General features: G+C 36.9%; 2 protein-coding genes and 1 long non-coding RNA gene across 8 annotated transcripts in view; 1 reads left to right on the top strand and 2 right to left on the bottom strand.

Moving 5' to 3' along the window:
• ccnf (cyclin F) overlaps window positions 1–24,102 on the bottom strand; it is a 146,722-nt gene that overhangs the window by 56,347 nt on the left and 66,273 nt on the right. The gene's annotated exons all lie outside the window — the stretch shown is intronic.
• The window catches only part of abca3b (ATP-binding cassette, sub-family A (ABC1), member 3b), a 114,082-nt gene that overhangs the window by 59,936 nt on the left and 30,044 nt on the right, over window positions 1–24,102 (bottom strand). For all 5 annotated transcript variants that reach the window (XR_012400861.1, XM_021473111.3, XM_021473114.3 and 2 more), the window contains exons 5-8: window positions 19,465–19,630; window positions 12,505–12,764; window positions 12,011–12,127; window positions 8,327–8,447 (exon numbers count right to left, since the gene is read on the bottom strand). Coding sequence is in view for 4 of the 5 variants with exons in the window: in XM_021473111.3 (XP_021328786.1) it covers window positions 8,327–8,447; window positions 12,011–12,127; window positions 12,505–12,764; window positions 19,465–19,630 (664 nt within the window). In the remaining variant the exon portion in view is untranslated. The remainder of the gene's footprint in view (window positions 1–8,326; window positions 8,448–12,010; window positions 12,128–12,504; window positions 12,765–19,464; window positions 19,631–24,102) is intronic.
• Window positions 485–4,167, top strand: LOC108182802 (uncharacterized). Of its 2 annotated transcripts, XR_012400868.1 has the most exons (6): window positions 485–538; window positions 666–727; window positions 1,192–1,258; window positions 2,057–2,109; window positions 2,220–2,335; window positions 2,927–4,167. It is a non-coding gene; the product is annotated as an uncharacterized lncRNA (long non-coding RNA). The 2 variants fall into 2 exon arrangements; XR_012400867.1 differs by having other exon boundaries at window positions 485–727.

Here is a 24,102-nt window from a genome sequence, read left to right as displayed (position 1 = left end):
TTGGGAACGCGGACGTGAAAGAGAGCACGCACGTCACGTCAACATGCAGGGACATCAACGTGAGAAACCGCCATTTTCTTTGCGCTGTCTTTGAGGGGAAGCGAGTGAAATTCTGTGTGAGACGTAAGTTATTTAGTGTGTATTTAACAATTTTCATAAGAAATAACACACTTAGTTTACTTAGTATAATATACACGCGCTTTTTTTTCTGTTTCTCCGCCTGATGGCCGACTTGTTGCTCCGCCTCACGCTGACCTGTGCTCGCCTTATGGCTGAACTGTTGCTCCGAGTCCGCCTGACGAGCCACCTGTTTCTCCGGATCTGTTTCTCCGCCTAACGGCGACCTGTTTCTCCGGACCTGTTTCTCCGGACCTGTTTCTCCGCCTAACGGCGACCTGTTTCTCCGGACCTGTTTCTCCGCCTAACGCCCGAGCTGTTGCTCCGCCTAACACCTGACCTGTGCTCGCCTCACGCCCAGCCTGTTGATCGGTGGACGGGTAAGCGCGCATGGCATCGGAAGGAGCTCGAAAAGTATAAGGTAACTAATGAAACTAACGTGAAGCATGTTTGATGACCACTTTATAAACACAACACCTAGGATAATTTAGGAGCTTTTTATTGTAATAAAATGCCTTTTGAATGACACAGATTTTTATGTTGGCTAGGTGATGACAGTAAGTAACGTTACTGTGATTTGTGATCTTTCTGGGGTGTTAACTGTAAAGCAGTAAGTAGTATTTTTACTCTTGTATTTCTTAAGTTTGTTCATGGATTTTTGTGACAATACTTTGATGCATAAGTGTTGAATTCAGCTTCTAACAATGTTTTTTTTTTATCAAAATATATACAATAATTGTCCTGCTCTGCATGTACATTTTGTTTAGCTGTACATTGAATAGCAAATGTTATTAATTTACTATGAGCATTTTACATTCTAGACGTGATTTGAGCTATCTTTAATTAATCCTGTATGTAAGGGTCGTTTCATGCTAACGGAAATGTCTGAGCTAAGGCTAATTCCAACCTAATCATCTTCGACTGCAAAAAGAAAAAGTTTGACCACCGTTTTATGTGACACCCTGGATAATTATTATCATTTAGGAGTATTTTTGTGATATAGTGACTTTTGGCTAACATGATCTTTTTTTACTTAATTTTGCTTAAACGCTTTTATCTGTTATTCTTTTTCAGATGGATAATTGTGTGAAAATCAAACTAAAAGAATGCAATCTTGAGGAGTTAATCCCCACATTTGAAGGTATGTAATAATATTTTACTTGGTTCATTGTAATCATTAGGGCTGCCTTTGTCTAAACATTTGTCTGGTTGACTTGTGATGTTCATTTGAAGCATTAGTTGAATAATTACAGATTTATTAATAAACCATTTATTCATTAATTCATTTTCTTTTTGACTCAGTCCCTTTATTAATCTGGGGTCGCCACAGCGGAATGAACCGCCAACTTATCCAGCATATTTTTTACACAGCGGATTCATGCAGCATACATTGACTTTGCCAGTGTGGACTTTTTTTCTGCAACTAGTGGGTAGCACATTCGCCTCATAGCAACAAGGTCACTTGATCGATCCTTGGCTGGGTCAATAGGCCTTTCTGTGTGGAGTTTGCATGTTCTCCCCGTGTTCGCGTGGGTTTCCTCCAGGTGCCCCGGTTTCCAAAGACGTGGTAAAGGTGAATTAAGTAGACTAAATTGTCAATGATGTATGTGTGTGAATGAGTATTCGTTTCCCAGTGATGGGTTGCAGCTGAAAGGGCATTCGCTGCATAAAACTTATGCTGGATATGTTGGTGGTTCATTCCATTGTGGTTACCCCAGATTAATAAAGCGACAAAGCTAAAAAGAAAATGAATGAATGAATAATAAATTTTTAGTTGACTAATGGTTATTCAATTATTAGGGGGCAGCCCTAGTAATCATTAGCCACTTCAACACTTTAAACTGAGAGATTGAACTCTAATGCCAATTTGTTTTTGTCTGGTTATTTTTTAAAATCTGCTGTTCATGCAACCAGTGACATTCTCTTGTTTTATTTTTAGCACAGGAGCGAACTTTTCCTCGTTTTTAGGTCAATTTGAATACAATTCAGAGGGTAAGGATTCAATTAAAGGTTTCTCGATGCATAATGATGCATTTAATGCATAATGATTGTCTTAGTTATTTTATTAACAATGAAAATGTTATTTTTATGTTTGTTATTAGGGTGGCATGGGGGCGCAGTGGGTAGTGCTGTCGCCTCACAGCAAGATGGTCGCTGGTTTGAGCCTTGGATGGGTTTCCCCTCCACAGTCCAATGACATGCGGTGTAGCTGAATTGGGTAAGCTGAATTGTCCATAGTGTGTGTCTAAATGAGAGTGTGATGGGTTGCAGTTGAAAGGGCATCTGCTGCGTAAAACATAAAAAGATGTCACCCAAGATGTTCATGTCATTCTTTCTTCAGTCAGAAAGATTTTTTTTTTAGGAAAATATTTCAGCAATTTTATCCATCTTGAACTGAGATTGTGCCTCATTTTTGAAGTTTTTAAAGAAAATTTAAATGCGGCTTCAAATTATACAAATCCGGTTGCAAACAGTCCCAGCTCAGGAAGAAGGGTCTTATCTATTCTCATTAAGAAAACACAATTAAATACTTAATAATTTCAAATGCTCATCTTGCCTTACTATTACTTATTAAAAAAAGTTCCTTAGGCAAACCTGTTGTTGCATTGTCATCTTCACTCGGGCCAAAAAATTGCAGCATGGTGCCATGGTCAGTGGTTAACTAATGCCAACACTGGCTGATAGCTTGGTGTGTTATGGCCTTAATTGCTTCTAAAGGTATTTTAGGTGTTCTAAAGTTAACTCTAAAGATATTTAACTTTTACACTTTTGAGTTTTTAATAAATCTTACTTCTATTTATTTTTTCAGATTGGGACCAATATTGCTGAGTATCTTCATCCATTGAATTCAAGAATCTATTGAGTTTCCTCATGTTCTCATCCTTGGAGACCGCCACTTCTTTCAAGCCTTTGCTCACGTGCTGTGCTATTTATTATTGCAAAGTACATTACTTGCCAAAGTGGACGTTTGCTATAAAGCATTCTACATCTTTGGTGTGAACTACCCCAAGCAGTGTTCCCTGGTGTGGCAGACTGTGGTTTATGGACATCCTGGGGAGGAGACACTAGCAGTAAGGGTTCTGCTAGCATTAATTTTTGCTGACAAACAGTAATCATTAATACTGTGACCTCACTGCTTCCTTGGATTCTGTGTTCTTTAACTTGTACTTTGGATTGTGGGGGAAAAGGAGCACCCAGAGAAAACCCACACGAACACGGGGAAAACATGCAAACTCCACACAGAAACACCAACTGACCCAGCTGAGGCTTAAACCACCGACCTTGTTGCTGTGAGGCAATCGTACTACCCACTGTGCCACCATGACACCCATTTCTAAAGAATAGTTTTAATAACTCATTTCTAATAACTGATTTCTTTTCTCTTTGCTATGATGACGGCACATAATAATGGACTAGATATTTTTTAAGACACTCTACACTGCAGTTACATTGCAACTAATGTTTCTTACAGACTCTTTTATATCTCAGGATTGATGTTTGCACATGATTGTTCGAGTAAAAGTTAAAAAAAGTTTTCCTATTTCAAATTTGTTTTAAAATGCTTCCATCCTCAGGTTTCATTTTAACTTTTATATCTGTTTTTTCTTTAAAACTGCATTTACATTGAACTTGATCATCCTCACTGATGATTGCTTTATAGCTCATATATTGATGTTTGCACATAATTGTTAAAGGGAAAGTTATAAAATGTTTTCTTATTTTTTCTTAATATAAAATTTGTATTTTCTTAGTTTTTATTGTTTGTTTTGTTTTTTCAAGCTGTTTGATGCCTTTTCATTATTACTTTCACATATTTTTTCTGCATTGCAGTTGATGATTTATATGAGAATATGTTGATGTTTGTGCTCAAATTACTTTCTGACTTTAGTCATTTAGATGCATTTTCATTATTACTTCCTTATACTATTGTTTTTCTCTACTCTGCAATAACATTGCAATTGCCTCTTACTGATGATTCCTGATTTATAAATGATGCAAATGTTTTTGAATGTATTTCAAATATGCATTTTCTTAAAGTAATTTGTCTGATTTCAGTCTGATGCATTGTTACTGAACTTTAGTCAGTGTTTCTGTGATACAGTTTGATAAATTTTCACAGAAATCGTCTTAACCCTTTAACAACCCTTTCAAGAAAAAAAATTGGATTGCATTTCTCAACTGCTAATGTCGCTATTGAACACAATCAGTACATTTTAACACATGTTATAATTTCTAAAATATCAACCTCTACCAAATGATTGATATGTATGTTTATGGTAAAAGTACCAGAATTATGAAAAATCTGAAAAATTATGTGTAAGACCAATTTAAAAAAAAAATAATAATAAAATATATATATATATATATATATATATATATATATATATATATATATATATATATATATATATATATATATATATTTAAAAGAAATATTTTGAACACTAAATCATCTTTTTTCTTATGACTTTAACAGTCATTATTTAAAACAGTAAAAACGAGGTCAACCATTTGGTAGAGCATGCAGTCAAAGGGTTAATGCTGAGGTGCAGATGGGAAAAATCTCAAATTCATTTGGACACATTTTATCTTTTGTCATAAATAAAATTCCATTACTGAACAACTATGTATTGCTGTAGAATTGTTTTTATTTTAGTGATTTTAATCATCAGTTTCTAGATTAAATTTCTGACCCATTTTGGGTTACATTCAACCCAGCAGTGTAGTAATTTTTAACTAATAGTTGGGTTAAAATCACAACCCAGCATGCTGGGTTAAACTTGTAACCCAACTTGCTGGGTTAAAGTAACCCAGCGTTGGGTTTGTCCCTTTTTTACCCAGCGCTGGGTTACCAAAACAACCCAAATTGGGTTGTTTTCAACCCAGCAGTTTTTAGAGTGTATGTTATGAAGTTACAATAACATTAAATAACACAGAAGTACTGGGATAACAGTTTATAGTTTAGATGAAACCTCTGATATTTATGGTGAAGATTAAAATCACTGTCATATGCATTTAACTTGATGAACAAAAATGAAAGTTGTAGGGAGCAATTACATTTAACCAATATCTGCCTCCTCCTTCTTTGTTGACATCAACTTGAGGGCTTCCATAGCAACTGCATATCAATAGATTTAACTTCGCCACTCTTACCATTAGTTTGCTATTAGGGAATGATGAAAAAAGACAGTCCCACCCCGTATTCAATATTTCGTTGCAGTTGAAAGCACATTAACATACTGAAACAAAAGTATTAGCAACTTCCATTTCATTTCGACTTTAAATACGCCTTCGCAGATTCACAAAGATGTAGGCTAAAGCAGGTGTTTATAAATAAAAACGACAGGGATCTGCACATAAATCCCACTGCACTATTACACATTGACTATCCTCATCACTGTGAACAGCCAAACCTCATCGAATCTGCTTTAAAAGCTAATAAACACATGGCCTTCTCTCACCTGAGGGCCTCCACACACACACAGGCATTAATCAAACACAACAAACTCCAATTTTTCAACCTTGAACAGCATCCACAGCATCAGAAAAAGTCAATAACTGCACCCTCCAACTGCGTGCTTTTACACATGCGTTCTGCCAAATCCAAGGCTTTTGTTTGCCACAGAAAAGAAAGTAGTGGAGCAGTTCAGAGACAATGAAGAACTGATTTTCGAAAGCTTCCTAAACGTAGCCTTTGCAAGCAAGTTATTGTGTGCATGCATTTAGAGTATAATGGCCTATTTAGTGGCTCCTCCAGCTGTTTGTAGGGCTTTGTTTTTCGCTGAAATGCGCCTGCGAGATTAAACCGCTGTTTGAGTAATGAGTAACTAGCAGCGAAGCCTACAATTACTACTTTGATCAAAATAATAAAGCCGTCATTTGTAATTACAGTATATAAAATCTAAAACATATAAATCACATTATTGACCAGCTGAATGAAGAAAGAGCTGATAAACAATATGTTATCAAGTTATGATTAAATTGATGTTGATGATGATGATGATAAACTAAAGACATTTTTACTCAATATGAATTCATCTGATAGCCAATCACATACAGGCCCGGATTAAGAACTCAGGGGCCCCTGGGCACATTGTCTTGTAAGGCCCCCTACCTGGCCGCACCCCTATATTTGAATTTAAAAAATAAGAATAATATAATAATTTTTAAATAAAATTAATCTATAAGTTGTTGCCCACATATTTAAATAAATGATATATAGTACATATGTATTTATAGTCTACAAAGATTTAACTTATTTTTCAAAGCATTGAAAAAAAAAATATATATATATATATATATATATATATATATATATATATATATATATATATATATATATTTTTTTTTTTTTTTTTTTTTTTAAGGGTATTTTAATGTATTGCTTTTACAAACTTATAAAGCATATTATTGCCATGGCATATAACGCACAATGCTTCTCCAATCCAGTTCTATGAATCTGAGTCTTTCATAATACAAACACTGATTTACTGTCTCTCTCCTCCTCTCCCTGTATTTTCTCTACTCTTCTCGTGATGAAGACTTGATTATAAACCTAAAAGTATCCGAAATCACACACACTATACCTCTTCTCTCCCCTCTCTCTCCTCTTCTGGGCCTTTCTCTCTCTCTCTCCCTCTCTCTCTCCTTTTCTGTCTGTCTCTTACACGATGAATCCAGTCCGCGCTGCGCTGCCGTTAGCCTTCTCCGCCTGGTTAATGCTAGCTTCTCATCATTTAAAGTTACCATAACGTCTTCTTCTGTACCCTCATTCTCCTTATCATGGGTCTGTTTAAAGATGGTGTGTATGGAAAATGCCTCAATAAAGATGCCTCCTCTCCTCTTTCTCTCGCGTTTGCTAAATCCACTTGTCCACTCATTTTTGATTTATGACATACTAACGTTACACTACAGTCCGCTCAGTTTAGTGCAGGTTATTACAAAACTGACGTTTCTGCGATTGACCAATTACAGCATTCTGTTTAGTTAACGAAAAAAAGGCAGTTTAAATATAATAATGATATTAATGTGTGATCGCGATTTTTTTGCTCAGAGGAAATACAGTTGTCTGAGCAATATAGTTTTTGCAGAGAGGGAGGCACTTATAATAAGGCTAAACATTATTAAATACCCACCAGACACTTGTGACTTTATATCACATTTGCATTATTTTTAAAAAATGTTTCCTTCCTGTTAAAAATAAATATATTTCCAATCTGATATGTAATGGGGAGGAAAAAAAGTAGCACGAGTTCAGCTGATGGTGGAGTCGAACCGAGTTTATGATTAATCGCCTCAAAAGTTGATGCTGTATGCCTTACAAGGTGCGCCACTACGGCTGTAATGTTTAACAGCTCTTTACTCATGTTGTCTCTATCAATCAGGCATCGACGGGCGTAAACCCTGAATAGCTTATTCCAACTAGATGCGCTATTTGCAATTAGCCAAAAAAAGACACTCCGAAATTGTCTTTTTTTTCTCCCCCCTCGCAGGGGCCCCTAGTGCGCACGGGCCCCTGGGCCTGTGTCCATAAGGCCCATTGGTTAATCCGGCCCTGATCACATAGCAGAAATGCGACAACAACCAGATCCAATTGACAGACTAGTCTTCCTACCAAAAAACTGCACTTTATGAGTTGTGTTTACTAGGTAGACATTTTTAATTCGCATTTTGCATATTTAATCTACTTAAATTTTATATATATATATATATATATATATATATATATATATATATATATATATATATATATATATATATATATATATAAATTTTTTTTTTTTTTTTTACTTTTGCATATTTAATCTACACTAGTATTCACCTTAAAGTGACATTTAAAGGCTTAACTAGGTTAATTAGGCAAGTCATGGTAATTAGGCAAATCATTGTATAATGATGGTTTGTTCTGTAGACAATCGAAATAAATATTGCTTAAGGGGGCTAATAAAATTGACCTTGTTTTAAAAAAAATTCAAAACTGCTTTCATTCTAGCCAACATAAAAAAAACTAATAAGATTTTCATTAGGAGAAAAAATACATGAAATACTATGTAAAATTCCTCCTTGCTCTGTTCAACACAATTTGGGAATTACTTGAAAAAGAAACTCCCCCTGGATGTATGTGTGTGCATGTGACTATTCTTTGTTATACGAGTTTGAATATTGACATGTAATACTTGTGACAATACGATTGAAATAAAGGACTGACCTCTGGAGAAGAAGACGCTGATCATGAAGCTGAAGTTTATAGTGGAAATGGCGAACACCAGCAGAAAAACAAACACCAGCGTCGGGTCACTGTAGGTCAACACGGCTCCATTAGGACTCACCTGTGAAAGAAAAACGCATAACAAATACATTCACTACATATCCAACCAGCAATAGACTTCAGATGAGCAGGAGTAAACAACCAGAAAACAACCCTGATTTTCCACAGTCAGCTTATTGGTTCTGATTCCTAATTAGTGAATCATTTATTGATTAATTTACTCCAAGTACAGTGTGGAGGAATGAAAATCTAGAAAAACCTGCTGATAGAGAAAAATGTACCTATAAATTTCACAAAATGACATTTATTTTTAAATTATGGCCACACTGCATAATAATAATCCGTCTTTCGGATGAGAGGTTAAACCGAGGTCCTGACTCTCTGAGGTCAGTAAAAATCCTACAGCACTTTTCGTAAAGAGAAGGGGTTTAACCCCGGTGTCCTGGCCAAATTCCCTATATCATCCATTATAATCATGGCCTCCCAGTCATCCCCATCCACCGAGTTGGCCCAATCACTTTCCCTCCACTCCACCAATAGCTGGTGTGTGGTGAGCGTACTGGCACCGTTGTTCTGTGAGTGCCGTCGCATCATCCAAGTGGATGCTGCACACTGGTGGTGGTGTGGTCCCCCTCATGATTGTGAAGTGCTTTGGGTGTATGGCCATACACGATAAATGCGCTATACAAGTATACCTTTTTTTACTAATAATGCATGCAAATTAGTAGTAAAAGCATAATTTAGGCCCTGTCCACATGAACACGGGTATTTTCAAAAACCGCATTTTTTTTCTACACTGTTTTGTTTCACTGTGTTTCCGAAAACCATCGTTAGCCAATTGAGGACGCAAGTTCCATCGTTACAAACATAGTTAGCTGATTTGACGTTTCCCAAATCTGTCGTTCCAAGAACATTCGCAAACTGCGTCGCAAACTTATGCACTTGCAACTACACCTCTGGAGCTGTAGTTAGAAACATAGTTCACGTTTGTGTTCAATTCCCACTTATCCCCCTATGCCCTATTCATTTAGAACCTTCTAACATTTTCACTTGGAATGATTCAAATAAAAAGCATTAAAGTCATCTCTACTAGGTGTGATTCACTTTCAAATTATTTTTACAGTTCAGTTTTAGTGATCATCATGTTTACAATTTCGTTCCCTTCATAGTGCACTTTGAAAACATTAATATCATTTTGAACACATCTGAATGGAATTTATGTTACGTCTCTAAAGCTAGTATATTTTTTACAGTCATTGCTCCAAAGCTTGTGAAAACAAAAAACATAGCATACGTAAATGCTTTTATTTTATAGTAGGTTATTTATTAAGAAATGTGTCTGTACTGTATATGACATGGGCCTGTTGGTTAGAACATTTCTGCATTGTTTTATAGGTGTTAAACTGTAAAAGAATAAATAAACAATATCCTACTAATATTACATCATCATCATCATTATTATTATTAAAGTAGGATTTTTTAAAATTTCCTAATAAATAATAAATATTAAATTTAATTTCTTAATAAATAGCCTTATTATTTATTTATTTATTTATTATATTAAAATATGTGTTAGCTTTTGTAAGTGATTTTATGTTTTAGAATAGAATGTTTCAATAATATTTGTAAAGGAAACATATATAGGTTCTATATGTGCCGTTTATATACAATTCAGTTAATATAGAAAACGAGAGCATGTTTTTACCAAGACTAATATTAAATTAATATTTTTTTTAAATGCGTGTTTGTGCAAAACAATATAATTCACACAAAAAAATGATGGGGTTCTACTCTAAAGTTGTTACTCCACCCTGTTTAGAGCATCATTATGGGCGTTTTACGTTTTAACTAACGTGGTTCAAATGATGGATCTGCGACAGAGAAACTACGGGTGTTGGGAAACATTCGTCACTACATCGTTTTTTTTACCAAACGATGCATCATACTATGACAGTTCAGCCGCGAGTTACGTGATTGTTTTGGAACAATGAGAGTATAAAAGTGTGACCATCGCCCACTGTTGGTTTGGCGTGCCCATTACATGCATCACCGTGCTTTTTTGCTTTTTTATGAGGATAGAGCTTTGTTTTTTTAAACCAATATGGGGAAAATTCAGTACATGTGGACATGGCCTTGGAGTAATATGTTTAGAGTTGTTTATATAATTATTAATATAATTTATATATATTGTTAAAGTATTGATATATTTTTCTATTCACTTTTTTCATGTACATAGTTAGTTTCACGTTGTTTTATTACTTTTATTTTCATTTATTTCCTATTTTGTTCACTTTTTATTGGACTTGTAAAAGTTTTAAAAATACAATTTTTTATTGATATTAATAACACAGAATTATAGAAACTGCATACGTTAATGATTACTGAAAAAAAGAGAAATTTGATTAGCAATTGACTTTTTGAGGACACAAATAATTGGTCTTAAAAGCACAGTTCACCCTAAAATCAAAATTCAATCACCATTTACTCTCTTCAGTGGTTTGAAACCTTTATGAGTTCCTTTTTTTCTACTTAACACAATAATATACTTTAAAGAATGTTGGAAATTGGTAACTGACTTGGAAGTCAATGGAAGTCAATGGTTACCAGTTTAAACATCTCAAAATCAAAAATAAAAACTCAAAGAAGTGACAGGGTGGGTGAATGGCAACAGATTTTTCTGTTTTGGTTGAACTATCCCTTTAACTATGCATATACACTCTCCGGCCACTTTATCAGGTACACCTTACTACTTGGAAACTCTTTTGCCTTTAAAACTGCCTTAATCCTTCATGGCATAGAGTCAACAAGGTACTGAAAATATTCCTCAGAGATTTTTGGTCCACACTGACATGATAGCATTGGGATTTGGTGACTGTGGAGACCATTTGAGTACAGTGAACTAATTGTCATATTCAAGAAACCAGTCTGAGATGATTCATGCTTTATGACATGGCGCTTTATCCTGCTGGAAGTAGCCATCAGAAGATGGGTACACTGGTCATAAAGGGATGGACATTCTCTGTAAATCCTAGAGATGGTTTTGCTTGAAAATCCCAGTAGATCAGCAGTTTCTAAAATACTCAGATCAGCCAGTCTGGCAACAACAACCATCCCACCTTCAAAATCACCTTTCTTCCTCATTCTGATGCTCGGTTAGAACAGCAGCAGATCATCTTGATCATGTCTACATACCTAAATGCATTGAATTGCTGCCATTTGATTGGCTGATTTGCATTAACAAGCAGTTGGACAGGTGTACCTAATAAAGTGGCCGGTGAGTGTAGAATGTAATATATTTAACAATTTCAGCAACACCTTTTTAAAAGAAGATGCATACTGCACATTTAAGTGTTAATGTCTGATTGTTTGTCACACAAACAACCAGTCAGTAACTTGATCGTCCACATTGGTGGAGGAAATATTAACAGAAAGCAAACACTGTTAAAAAAATAAAAATAAAAAAAAGACTGGCAGAATTTCTGTGAAACAAGAGGAACTTGTTCTGAATAAGATCAGGCTTTTAACCCAGAAGTTGAAAACACATTCCAAACACCACGCTGACATTTCAAGGGGCAGAAAATATCAACAAAGAGCAGATTACATGAGCACAATGTCTGTGTTTACCTTCACACAGAAGAGCACGGTTACAAAGAAGATGGAGATGGAGAGGAAGAGGAAAAACATGAGGAACCAGGCGCTCCAGTGCAGCCAGTTACTGAGACCCATCATGCGCATGTACTCCTGAAACACACGTACACAGTAAAAAACGTTGGCTTCCACACCATTCCTTCATGTTGTCCCAACACAAATCTATTAAGCTAGCCTAATCTATTTTTACAAATTTAAGTGGATTGAACATAAAACAATTCAGTTGTCCCATTGAATTGCTCTGTTTCAACTCATTTTAAATCAGTAGAAAATAAGTAAATAAACAATCAGTAAACAAGCGGCAAACTTTCTCCAGAAGAAAAAATATTATATGAAATACTGTGAAAAATTCCTTGCTCTGTTAAACATCCTTTGGGAAATATTTGAAAAATATTTTAAAAATCACATCAGGGCTAACAATTTTGACTGATTTTAAGTGTAAGCTTTCCTGCATAATAAGGCAGTTTCACCTTCAGCTTCCTCTCCTTCTCCTGCACGACGGCGCGGACGATGTTCAGTGCCGTGTAGGTGAAGCTGAGCACAAGCAGCAGGGGCAGCTGGTTCTGGATGGCCAGGATGAAGACGTCGTAGATGAACGCTGGGTAAGGGAAGCGGGACAGCAGCACCTGTGTTTGGTCGAAGAGAGCCATGGCCGCGCTTCTGTTGTAGGCCATCATGATCGCTCTGTCCACCGCGTACTGGACCTGAAGGAAACCCTCACGGTAATAACCTGCGTAGAGACATAGATAAACTATGAAGTCATGCTGAACCTATTGGAATAACATTTTTAATTCCTTTACAGTGGCTTTCCCTTACAAAACGCCTTCAGAAACAAAGTTGAAGAAATACGTTTTAAAATCTGATTTACAGCAGCGCATTTACTATAAAACTAAACGGAGGCAATCATTAACATAAGATGAAAACAACATGCAAGTTTAAATCATTTAAGTGTAAAGTTATATACAAATTTGAAAGAAGGCTTAATGCAAATGCTATTATAAATTCCAGTCTTTTCCTCTAAAAGCTAGACCCATTCACTTTTATTGGAAAAGCATCACTAGGCATTGATTTTTAAGATGTTTTAAATCATCAGAATAGTAAAGAAAATCTGTAAATTGCACATGCTTTAATATAAACATATTATAAACTCAAATCTGTATTTAAAAAACATAAAACATTGTGTTCTTAGTGATGTAACTACCAACATTATTTTATGATTTTATGCCTGTTTCCACTGTCAAAAGGTACCAAAAACCGTACCGTACCACTTTTTGTGTACCCCTTCCAAAGGGTTCCTAGCACAACAAAAGGGTAGCAAAAGGCTGAACGCTACATGAATGGTCACCATACATATATACATTAGATGTCGCCTGGCCTATTGTTGTCTATTGGACGGAATGCGTCAATAGCGCCGCCATCTTGGTACAGGGTAGCGCTCCTTTGAAATGAATGCGGGACCAAGGTACAGTGGAGGACTGTGGCCATCCAAAGCCAGAGATATACACATATACACATACATCTATGATCGGGAGTTTTCCTGGATGTTAGTATGTAATTTTTTTTTTTTAATTACGAAAATTATAATTTTGCATCACTTCTACATTGATGAATCAGTGACCGCACGGGCATTCCTGACAAAAAGCTTGTGTTTGTGTGTACAGAAATGTACTATTCACCCTCCCTGTTAAATTTGATCTAATCATGTCCTGAAACACAGCTCCTCTCCTGCTTTCACTTCTCATACTGACGGAGGGAGCGACTCGTTTGTGAATGAATCCCCCGAACGACTGTTTCACTAGCCGACAATAATACAAGTTTCTGGCAGCGCAGCATCTCGTTGTCATATTTCTTTTGCATTGTTTGCTGATTTTATTCAACAAAACTAGCATAAGCTGAGTGTTTAGTGCGAGTTGGAGCTGCTTTGCCGTATGCTGAGTGCAGTAAGTGACTGTTATCATCAATAACGTTACCTGATTAGCACAAAAGTTCAGAACATACAAAAACAGAAAAAAACTTAATATTACCTATGAAATGTTCTGACTTTGTGCTTTGTTTTCTTTGTTTGCTCATTACACCAGTAGACAGCGCTAAAGTCCTGCATCTTCACGTAATAACACTGTCTTAACTAGTGCGGTTGAATGACATTTGTCCTGGGAGCACTGTACCAATGTGGCGGTGCTATTGATGCATGCTCAGGGTCCCTATGCGATATCTAGTGTATACATCTATGAATGGCCACTAGTGTGTGCATAAGCTAGAAGAATGAAAACAAAGGAAGCACCATTTTTAAATACACAGCCAAGATACTGTAATAATATATACGTATAATAACAAGTCATGGTCAAGCCGAGCTCAAACAATGTGCTTGTTCTTGATGAAAAGCCACAAAGCCAAGAGGAGGAGCAGAATTTGCTGAATGTCCTGTTGTTGTATTACGAGGCTGTCTAAAAGCATGAGTGGTTTCACTTTCTCTTGAGAGCTTGTGTGCGCTCACATAATTGAAATAACAAATTTGAGCTGATGATAATAAAGTGCACAGGATTATTGAAGCACTTCTGACACCTGCTCCTTTCAGAAACGGACAAACGCGAGAGTGAAGCCTGAAAAAAAACAAAGGAGCAAATGATTCTTTCAGCAACCTAAAACATGAACAAACTGCCATGTTTAACCATTATCATCACCTTTTGGACTAATATGAACTTAGAATGACGGAATTACTTTCTAACAAGAGGTTACATGTGCTGCTGATGGTTAAAGAGGTTTGTACTGACTGTATATGTTTCGTAACCTTTATGAATCCAAATAAGGCCTAAATGTATGTTTTGGGTATTTTTATTTGTAATCAGTAACCTTTTAGAGACTCTAAGTCTTTGTATGTGTTCATAAATGTTTTATTTATTCACTTAATTTTTATTTTTGATTAATTTGAATGTGATTAATTTTATTTTTATGTAATTACAGTAGGTTTTTTGACGTTGTCATTGTTCTGCAGCTATAAAATCATGTTTATATAAAGGTTGGTAATGAACATTTATACCCAAGTATTTATGTATATAAAGTATTTGTTTCGTAAGAAATGCTTCTCATACGATATGTGAACTTCTTTCTGTCGAACACCACGCCCACCAAAAAGGTACCATTGTTACCATTTGGCTGTGTACACACAAGCCTGATAAAGGTGACCTGTACAGTACTGTACCACATAGTGGAAATGAGGCATCAGAAATACATGGGAAATACAAAAAAATAAAGCACATGTTTTGGGGTATAATCCACAAAAAAAAAATGTAAATTGGTTTTACAAATCTGTAAAAAAAAATAATAATAAAAATAAATAAATAAATAAACAACAATGAAAAAAATTTTTTTTTAAAGATTATATTCTATGCATGTCAAGCATAAAAAAATAAATAAATAAAAATCACATGCTTTTTTATAATTACATCACCAATCGTTTTCATGACAAAACATTTCCATAAACAATAATAGCCAAAAATTATGATTTAAAAAAAATAATGTTAAATAGCACCACGCTACATGCTCTTAAATTACTTGATCTTTTATTTAGGCACGTCAATCATTGAGGCTACTTAAAAGTCAATTTAAAGTAAATTAAAATTTGCATTATTTATTTTTCTAGCACACATTGTTACTGTTTAAGTACACAATTAATCCCTGCAATATTTGTTTTATAAATCTTCAATCAAAGTCTGCCAATTTGCTTCTGCATTTGGAGTATCAATCCTTTTGTGTTTTTAGGTTCATTTGGTCGTTTTAGCTACAATATTTTTAACCATGCCGTTAGTTTGCCATGAGGGAATGATGCGCAAAAAGAAAGTCCCACCCCCTACTCAATATTCTGTTTCAGTAGGAAGAACATCAAGATACTGAAATAAAAATAGAGCTGTGCGATTATCATGATATCATGTTTCATATCAGTCGATATCGATAATTATCGAGTGTTTTAACAATCCATTTAGGAATATTAGGATTTTTAATTTAACCACTTTATTTTAATTTACCAACAATACTAAGGCAAATAGTTTTAATAGTCAAAAACAAATATATTCAAACTAAATACCTGATCTTTTTATAATAAAATAAACCCAGGTGTTAAAGAAACTCTCAAACTTAATAAATAAGAGTTAAAAAGTGTGTTACAAAGTGTATACAATGGTGAAGGTAGATCAACATCAGTAAAAGTGTGAATAATAATAATACAGTAAACCTCAAACTCTGTTAACAGCACTAATTATAACAACACTACCCCCATGCTTAAAACTCTTTCAGAGGGGGCGCTAGTGGCTGGGATGCACAACAAAAGAAACCAAAAAGCCACTTTGGCGACATCCTTACATCTGTTTTTTTATTTACAATCTCCTCACTGCTCCTTACACACACAGCAGCCACATTTTAATAAAACTATAGCGCTTCATACTAATCTTTTTTTAACGATATTGACAATGGTGTTCAGTAAATAAATAGATACCGATTATATCGGCAAGCGCTAAATAAAAGTTTCAGCAAAATTAATGTAATAAATTTTATAGCATGTCACACACTTCTTATTAGTAATGTTTGTGAAATTAAATAGAAAAAGGAGACTAAGTTGTAAGGTAGAACCTGCAAGTTATAAATGATGCAGAAAAAAGGCCCACAGCAATGAAGAGGTTAAACTTTAAATCACCTACAATTTTTCCTACAGGCTTAAGGAAGTTACAATTGTACAGACTTCATCATTCATTGCTCCTCGCTGCTCCTGAAGGCCTTTCAATCCATAATGACCCTCGAAGATCAAAACACTCTGCACTTAAAGCATAAAGCAACTCGATGCAATTAAATGCAGATGAAAGGACCGCGGTGAAGCGTGGTGACGACTCGTGGAAGCAGAGATCAAGCTGTAATCTGTACCATGGGCTGCTGCCAGAAATAGAGGTTGACAGTCATCTGAGATCAGACACGGTGCTAACGCAGGCGCTCATGATTCAGAACAAGCCTTTTGAAGCCGCTGCCGGCACTGCGGGCCATCGGCTAACTAATTCAAATCGCTTCCTAATCAATCTCTCATCACAGGAGACTTCAGATGCAGGAAGAGATTGCTGAGGAGGCAGGGATAAGAGAAAAGGCCAGATTTACAGCAGAGATGCTATCAGACGGTTGAAGGAAGCAATCGATCACAAATCAGGACACTACCGGTTCTCATTTGCACGTCTAATCAATATTTTGGAGCCGTTTAATGAACTGGAATGACTACAGTTTTGCGGGTGTTAAGATTTGGAATGGTTCTCTATTGTATTGCGCAGATATAGAACTGGGTAGATTACTTACTTGACAATCAGTATAATCTCTTAGACTAAACACTTAAAGTAATGTCTGATTACTTTTGGGCTAAGCCTTATTTGATGTCACATGTATTAAACTATTTTGACAGAGACTAAATAAATGAAATGGAATATACCAGTGCTGGGTTGTGGCTGAAAGAACACCCACTGGATAAACTATGGCAGAGTAACTAGTGGTTCATTCCACTTTGGCAACTTAAAAAAACCAAAGAATAGTAAGCTAGTAATTTCCTTTTTTTAGATACACTAACTAAACTAGAGCATCGTCTGCTGTTAAAAACTAGCCTGGAGTGCCATTTACAGTTGAAAACTAGTGTAGAGCACCATCTGCTGTTAAAAACTAGCCTAGAGCGCCATCTACAGTTAAAAACTAGTCTAGAGCACCATCTGCTGTTTAAAAACTAGCCTGGAGCAACATCTATAGTTGAAAACTAGTCTAGAGCACCATCTGTTGTTTAAAAATTAGTCTAGAGTGCCATCTACAGTTGAAAACTAGTTTAGAGCACCATCTGCTGTTAAAAAATAGCCTAGAGCACCATCTGTTGTTAAAAAAACTAGCTTAAGAGTGCCATCTGCTGTTAGAAACTAGCCCAGAGCACCATCCGCTGTTAAAACGTTACAAAAACTAGCCTAGATCGCCACCTACTGTTACAAAACAACTAGCCTAGAGCGCCATCTGCTGTTGGAAAACAACTTGCCTAGAGCGCCATCTGCTGTTAAGAAGTTACAAACTAACCTAGAGCAACATCTACAGTTGAAAACTAGTCTAGAGCACCATCTGTTGTTAAAATTAGCGTAGAGTGCCATCTGCGGTTAAAAAACTAGCCTAGAGCGCCATCTGTTGTTAAAAACTAGCCTAGAGCACGATCTGCTGTTAAAAAACTAGCCTAGAGCGCCATCAGCTGTTAAAAACTAGCCTAGAGCACCATCTACTGGTAAAAACTAGCCTAGAGCGCCATCTGTTGTTAAAAACTAGCCTAGAGCACCATCTACTGGTAAAAACTAGCCTAGAGCGCCATTTGTTGTTAAAAGTTACAAACTAGCCTAGAGCGCCATCAACAGTTAAAAACTAGCCTAGAGCACCAACTGCTGTTACAAAAAATTAGCCTATAGCACCATGTATTGTTAAAAAACTAGCCTAGAGCACCATCTGCGGTTAAAAAACTAACCTAGAGCGCCACCTGTTGTTAAAAACTAGCCTAGAGCACGATCTGCTGTTAAAAAACTAGCCTAGACCGCCATCAGCTGTTAAAAACTAGCCTAGAGCACCATCTACTGGTAAAAACTAGCCTAGAGCGCCATCTGTTGTTAAAAACTAGCCTAGAGCATTATTTACTGGTAAAAACTAGCCTAGAGCGCCATCTGTTGTTAAAAACTAGCCTAGAGCACGATCTGCTGTTAAAAAACTAGCCTAGAGCGCCATCAGCTGTTAAAAACTAGCCTAGAGCACCATCTACTGGTAAAAACTAGCCTAGAGCGCCATCTGTTGTTAAAAGTTACAAACTAGCCTAGAGCGCCATCAACAGTTAAAAACTAGCCTAGAGCACCAACTGCTGTTACAAAAAATTAGCCTAGAGCACCATGTATTGTTAAAAAACTAGCCTAGAGCACCATCTGCTATTAAAAAACTAGCCTAGAGTGATATCTGCTGTTAAAAAATAGCCTAGAGCACCATCTGGTGTTAGAAATACCCTAGAGCACCATCTGCTGTTAAAAAACTAGCCTATGGAGCCGAATGCTGATAAGCACTATCCCTAGAACGCCATTTGCTGTTTAAAAACTAGCCTCAAGCACCAGCTCGAGTGTCATCTTTGAATATAATTCTGAATATCTCAGAATCTGTGCAAAAAAGTTTTTTGTTTTTTTTGCGACAGCTCTAAAAACAGTAATTTAAATTATTATAAATGTAAAACAATAGTGGTCCATGTAACTTATAACGATAACACAGAAAAACAACTAACTACTGAGCTAATAAAAGATTAAAGATTCCTTTAGCATGCAACATTTGTGTTGAACTAATGGCATGTATGCTCAGGCCACAGATATGTTATCGTCAACATTTCCCACAAAGCATCAGTGCGGACTGACCTGGCGTTCCCCCGTGAGGGTCGTGTTGTTCTCTGGGTCCGGGCATCTGGAACAGCGGGAACAGGCTGAGCGTGTGCCAGTCCATATCATTGTTAGGGTTGAGCTCGGACTTCTCTCGGGCTGGAGCATTTCTGGGGCTGTACGTGAAGCGCAGATGATAGCTGACCTGCCACACACGACACCCAGACAGATTCATGAAGACAGAAGATTTATGTGCATGTGGCTCTAGACATCATTTGTTAAACCCATTCCATCAGAACAAAACAAGGCTGCGAGAGGAGTGTCTACTTTAAAGGGTCATGAAACCCCCCTTTTTCGGTTCAAGTAGACCTCAGAATTTTTTTGCTTTAATTAATTAATGCTTCATGATGGGTGTGGAGCGCTGCGAGCTGAGGGAGGAGTGGGTGTGGCCAGCAGAGCAGGGCAAAAAGAGGGGAGCGAACAACTGTTGTCAGTTGGCTCACAAAATGAGACAAACCGTGAGGAGACGCATGATTTTATAGTAGGCAGGGGCCGGTATAAAATTTTGACAGTATTGTGATGACTGCTCTAAAATATTTTCTTCTTAAATGTCTGGGTAAAAAACTATTGTTTTCCCGTTGAACCCAATATATTTAATTTTAAGAAAGAATTCTGCTGACTTCATTAGTTTAAAAAACAGATTTCTTTACAACTTGAAAAAGGAATCTTTGGATATCTTAATTTTTTTTGTATATGAAGTAAGCCGCTGCACTGTTCAGGTCAATAGCATGCTTGAATGTTGGCACACAAGCAATTTGTTTTTCAGATGGTTCCTGAATCGTGGGCTGACCAGTATATAATGTAATGTGTGTATTTATATAGTGCATTTATCGTGTATGGCACAACACTCAGAGTGCTTAATCATAGGGGGGGGGGGTCTCTTCACACCCCCATCAGTGTGCAGCATCCTTTTGTATGATAGTGTATTCCAATGAAATATTTCAGTATATTTCAATTTGGAGGGTCTTTTTTCTGCTGGAGATAATGTTGACCTTAAAAAAACTAAATGCCCATGCCTTTTTTTAGTTTACAAAGTTAAAATGCAAAGAAATAAACAGCAATTCAATGCCTTCTACATTTATTATTCATAATTTCATATACAGATAACCACAATTTGTTATTAAAAAGAGAACCATGTAAACACTATAAATGAGGACTTCTCTGCTCCTCAATCCCAGGTCAGAATGCAGACAGAGTGTATAGCAGTGCTGCATCTCTTGCCCTGTCAAAACATTAACCCTGCCGATAATCTGGAGAGTTTTAAAAACAAGCGAACACAGCAGCACAGATATAGGCGATGTGTCTGAATGGTAACAAACTCAACTGATAAATGACAAATTTCATTGGTAACGAACACATACAATCTTTCATGAATGGCTAAATACTGCTTATCGTGCACAGACGCGGCCTCAGCCAGTCATTGGTTCTCACAGCTTGGCAAGTCGGAAAGCAGATGCTCTCATAAATAATTAAGAAGCCGGCTCTTCTCATAGGATAAGAAAACTTAGCTATGAATAATAATGAGAAATAGACGTGTCATCACTCCACGAGCAGATTGAAAGATGAAATTAGTTGACAAAAGCTTAAAATTATCCAGTTTTCCCCACATTTAAAGCTGACAGGTGCTAATGCGTCTTAACTGATGCTCAACACACACAAATATGTTACTTTTATTTTATTTAAGTACTGAAGGGTGTCTTGAACCTTTAATAAACCATGCATGTCTTGCACCTCAAACCGACAACTGTTGTATGATTTAAATGTGTTTTTTCCTGATTAAAGAGTTATAGTTGTTATAGTTAAAGGGCTGCACAATTCATTCATTCATTTATTATCTTCATTTTATTAATCCGGGGTCACCACAGCGGAATGAACCGCCAACTTATCCAGCACATTTTTATGCAGCGGATGCCATTCCAGCCACAACCCATCTATGGGAAACATCCACACACACAATCATACGCTACGGACAATTTAGCCTACCCAATTCACCTGTACCGCATGTCTTTGGACTGTGGAGGAAACCGGAGCACCCGGAGGAAACCCACGCGAAGGCAGGGAGAACATGCAAACTTCACACAGAAACACCAACTGATCCGAGGATCGAACCAGCGACCTACTTGCTGTGAGGCGACAGCACTACCTACTGCGCCACTGCTTCCTGGCTGCACAATTACTTAAATAAATACTCTTAAACTCCTTACCAGTTTTTAACTGTGCACAATTTCACTGCGTTTGTGTGATTTCTGTACAGTTTTTCACTGACAATTACAGCAGAAGCCCCTATTTCTCTGCGATTGAGGGAATGAAAGTACTCCATTTCTCTCTCTCTCTCTCTCTCTCTCACTCTCTCACTGTGGCCCATTTCACCTGCTGGTATGACTTTTCCTCTCAGCTGCTGGCGTGACTTTTCCTACCCTCTCTGTTCCTCTCGGCTGTATGCATTCCCGTGGCCGTACCAGTGCATTGTCGCGGGACCCGAGAAGATTTCATGCGGCACAGGAATTAATTTCCGAATAAAGTGTGGGAGCGGTCTCTGGTGTAAAATAACTCTGGTGTAATTTTAACAGGAGTGGGCGGTCTCACAATATAGCTCGCGAGCGAGCAAGCAAGCGTGTTGTGTGTGCGCGCATGCGTATGCGTGTGTTTGTTTGGTGCTGTCTATGTTTGTGTATGTGTGTGAATGAGAGACAGTGTGGTGCTGTGTGTGTGTGTGTGTGTGTGTGTGTGTGTGTGTGTGTGTGTGTGTGTGTGTGTGTGTGTTTATACAGACAGCTTGTTATAGCCACCCCCTAAAATATAACACTGTGTATGGAAAGCATCGTCAATGCACCGTGATGCACCGAGATATCGAATTGAACCAAATCGATGGCATGATTATCGTAACCGAACCGAACCGTGAGACCAGTATAGGTTCACACCTCTACTGTATAGGCTGCAAAAATCATGATCGGAGCATCCCCACTGTGTATATATTAGCATAATATTTCAAATGTATTATTAGTATTATTATCATTAAACAACAATAATAGCAATAAATAATAAATATGATCAGAATGTCACACTATAAGCCGTAACCACTTCTATTACAATTAATACAATTATTTCATATTTTATTATTCATATTAATATTACACAAATCAAGAAATATTTATAATGCTGGCAGTAATAATAATAATAATAACAACAACAACTAGAACCTAAAGTTTATTGATAAACTTTGATGTTGGCTTGAGAAAGCCAACGTGACTGCGCTAGGACTGGGATTGGCAGTTGGCAGAAAGCACGGCGGCGGTTGCTAAGTGGTTGCTAGGCAGTTGCTTAAACGATTATGGCATTGTTAGGTGGTTGCTAAGCAGTTGCTAAATGGCAATGCTCGTGCACATGTTTGATCAAATGCTAATACTTAGTAGGCATTTCTAGCATATGTTATTGCATTTAGATAATCATTCATAGCATGTAGCGAATCGTTATTAGCACTTGGCTTCCATTATCATTGTTACCATGCATAGTACACAGGAAGTCCCATTTGCTAGCATGAGTCAAACAAGCCAATGCCCAGGTCCCTACGATGTTCTGATGTAGAGATGTTGCTATTTTTAAATGGTTGCTAGGTTATACTGTTTTATTGCTATGGGGACATTTGACAGGTTAGTGATGATACATCAAAGCTTCTTGGCAATATGAGTGATCTTAATCAACCCCGATGTTTCTATGACAGTCTTTATGAGTGTCAAAAACTGGACTTGAACATTATGTATTCCTGGTGTTGGGTTGCGGCTGGAAGGGCATTCGCTGTGTGAAACAAATGCTGGATAAGTTGGCGGTTCATTCCGTTGTGGCGACCCCTGATTAATAAAGGGACTAAGGGAATGTAGAAGGCACATGTTGACCACATTTGTGCCTTGTGGCAAGAACGGCCTAGGAGGAGATACGTTTGTTTTCAAGGACAGAGTAGTATAACAGTATGTTGGCTTTCACAAGCCAACATAATAATAATCCTTGTATATAGTTCAAGATCAATTTATTTAGCACATTTACAACAGCCACTAGACTATCCAAAGTGCTTTACATCAGGATGGGTTCTAAATAAATATCCAAGAAAATTAAATCCAATTAAATCAACGCTGCAATATTAGTAGGCTACAGTAAATAAGCAGGGATTTAAAAACAGACAGAGATGGAGCGGTTCTATTCTCTAAAAGCTCTTAACTATTAATAAGCACTGTTTATCATACTCATTACTCTGATCACAATGAAAATCTGTCATATTGATAGAGCATTTTATACACAAGAACGTGACATTCTGGCTTTTGTTCATGACATGATGGAAACAAATTTCCATGCAAATCCTTCATAAAGCCACTTGTTAACTGCTGCATAAACAAATGACTGATGAATAATTTACAGACACTTCGGCACAGACGGAGTAAAATCTCATTAAACCCTCAGCGATGTCTCACTGCCCGTGACCGAGCACCGAGAGCTTTTATCACGAGCGATGATGATTCTCTCCATTAGACACACAGAGAAAGAAAGCTCCGGAAACATGGCTCAGAATGGCAGGAAAAAATAAACGCTCGGGCAGGAGCCGCAGACATGAACTCTACATGGTTT

Source organism: Danio rerio, chromosome 3 (assembly GCF_049306965.1).
Source record: "Danio rerio strain Tuebingen ecotype United States chromosome 3, GRCz12tu, whole genome shotgun sequence".
In the NCBI taxonomy this organism is placed as follows: Eukaryota; Metazoa; Chordata; class Actinopteri; order Cypriniformes; family Danionidae; genus Danio; species Danio rerio.
Note: the sequence above shows the minus strand (reverse complement) of the source record. Positions and strands in the feature narration are given on the sequence as shown.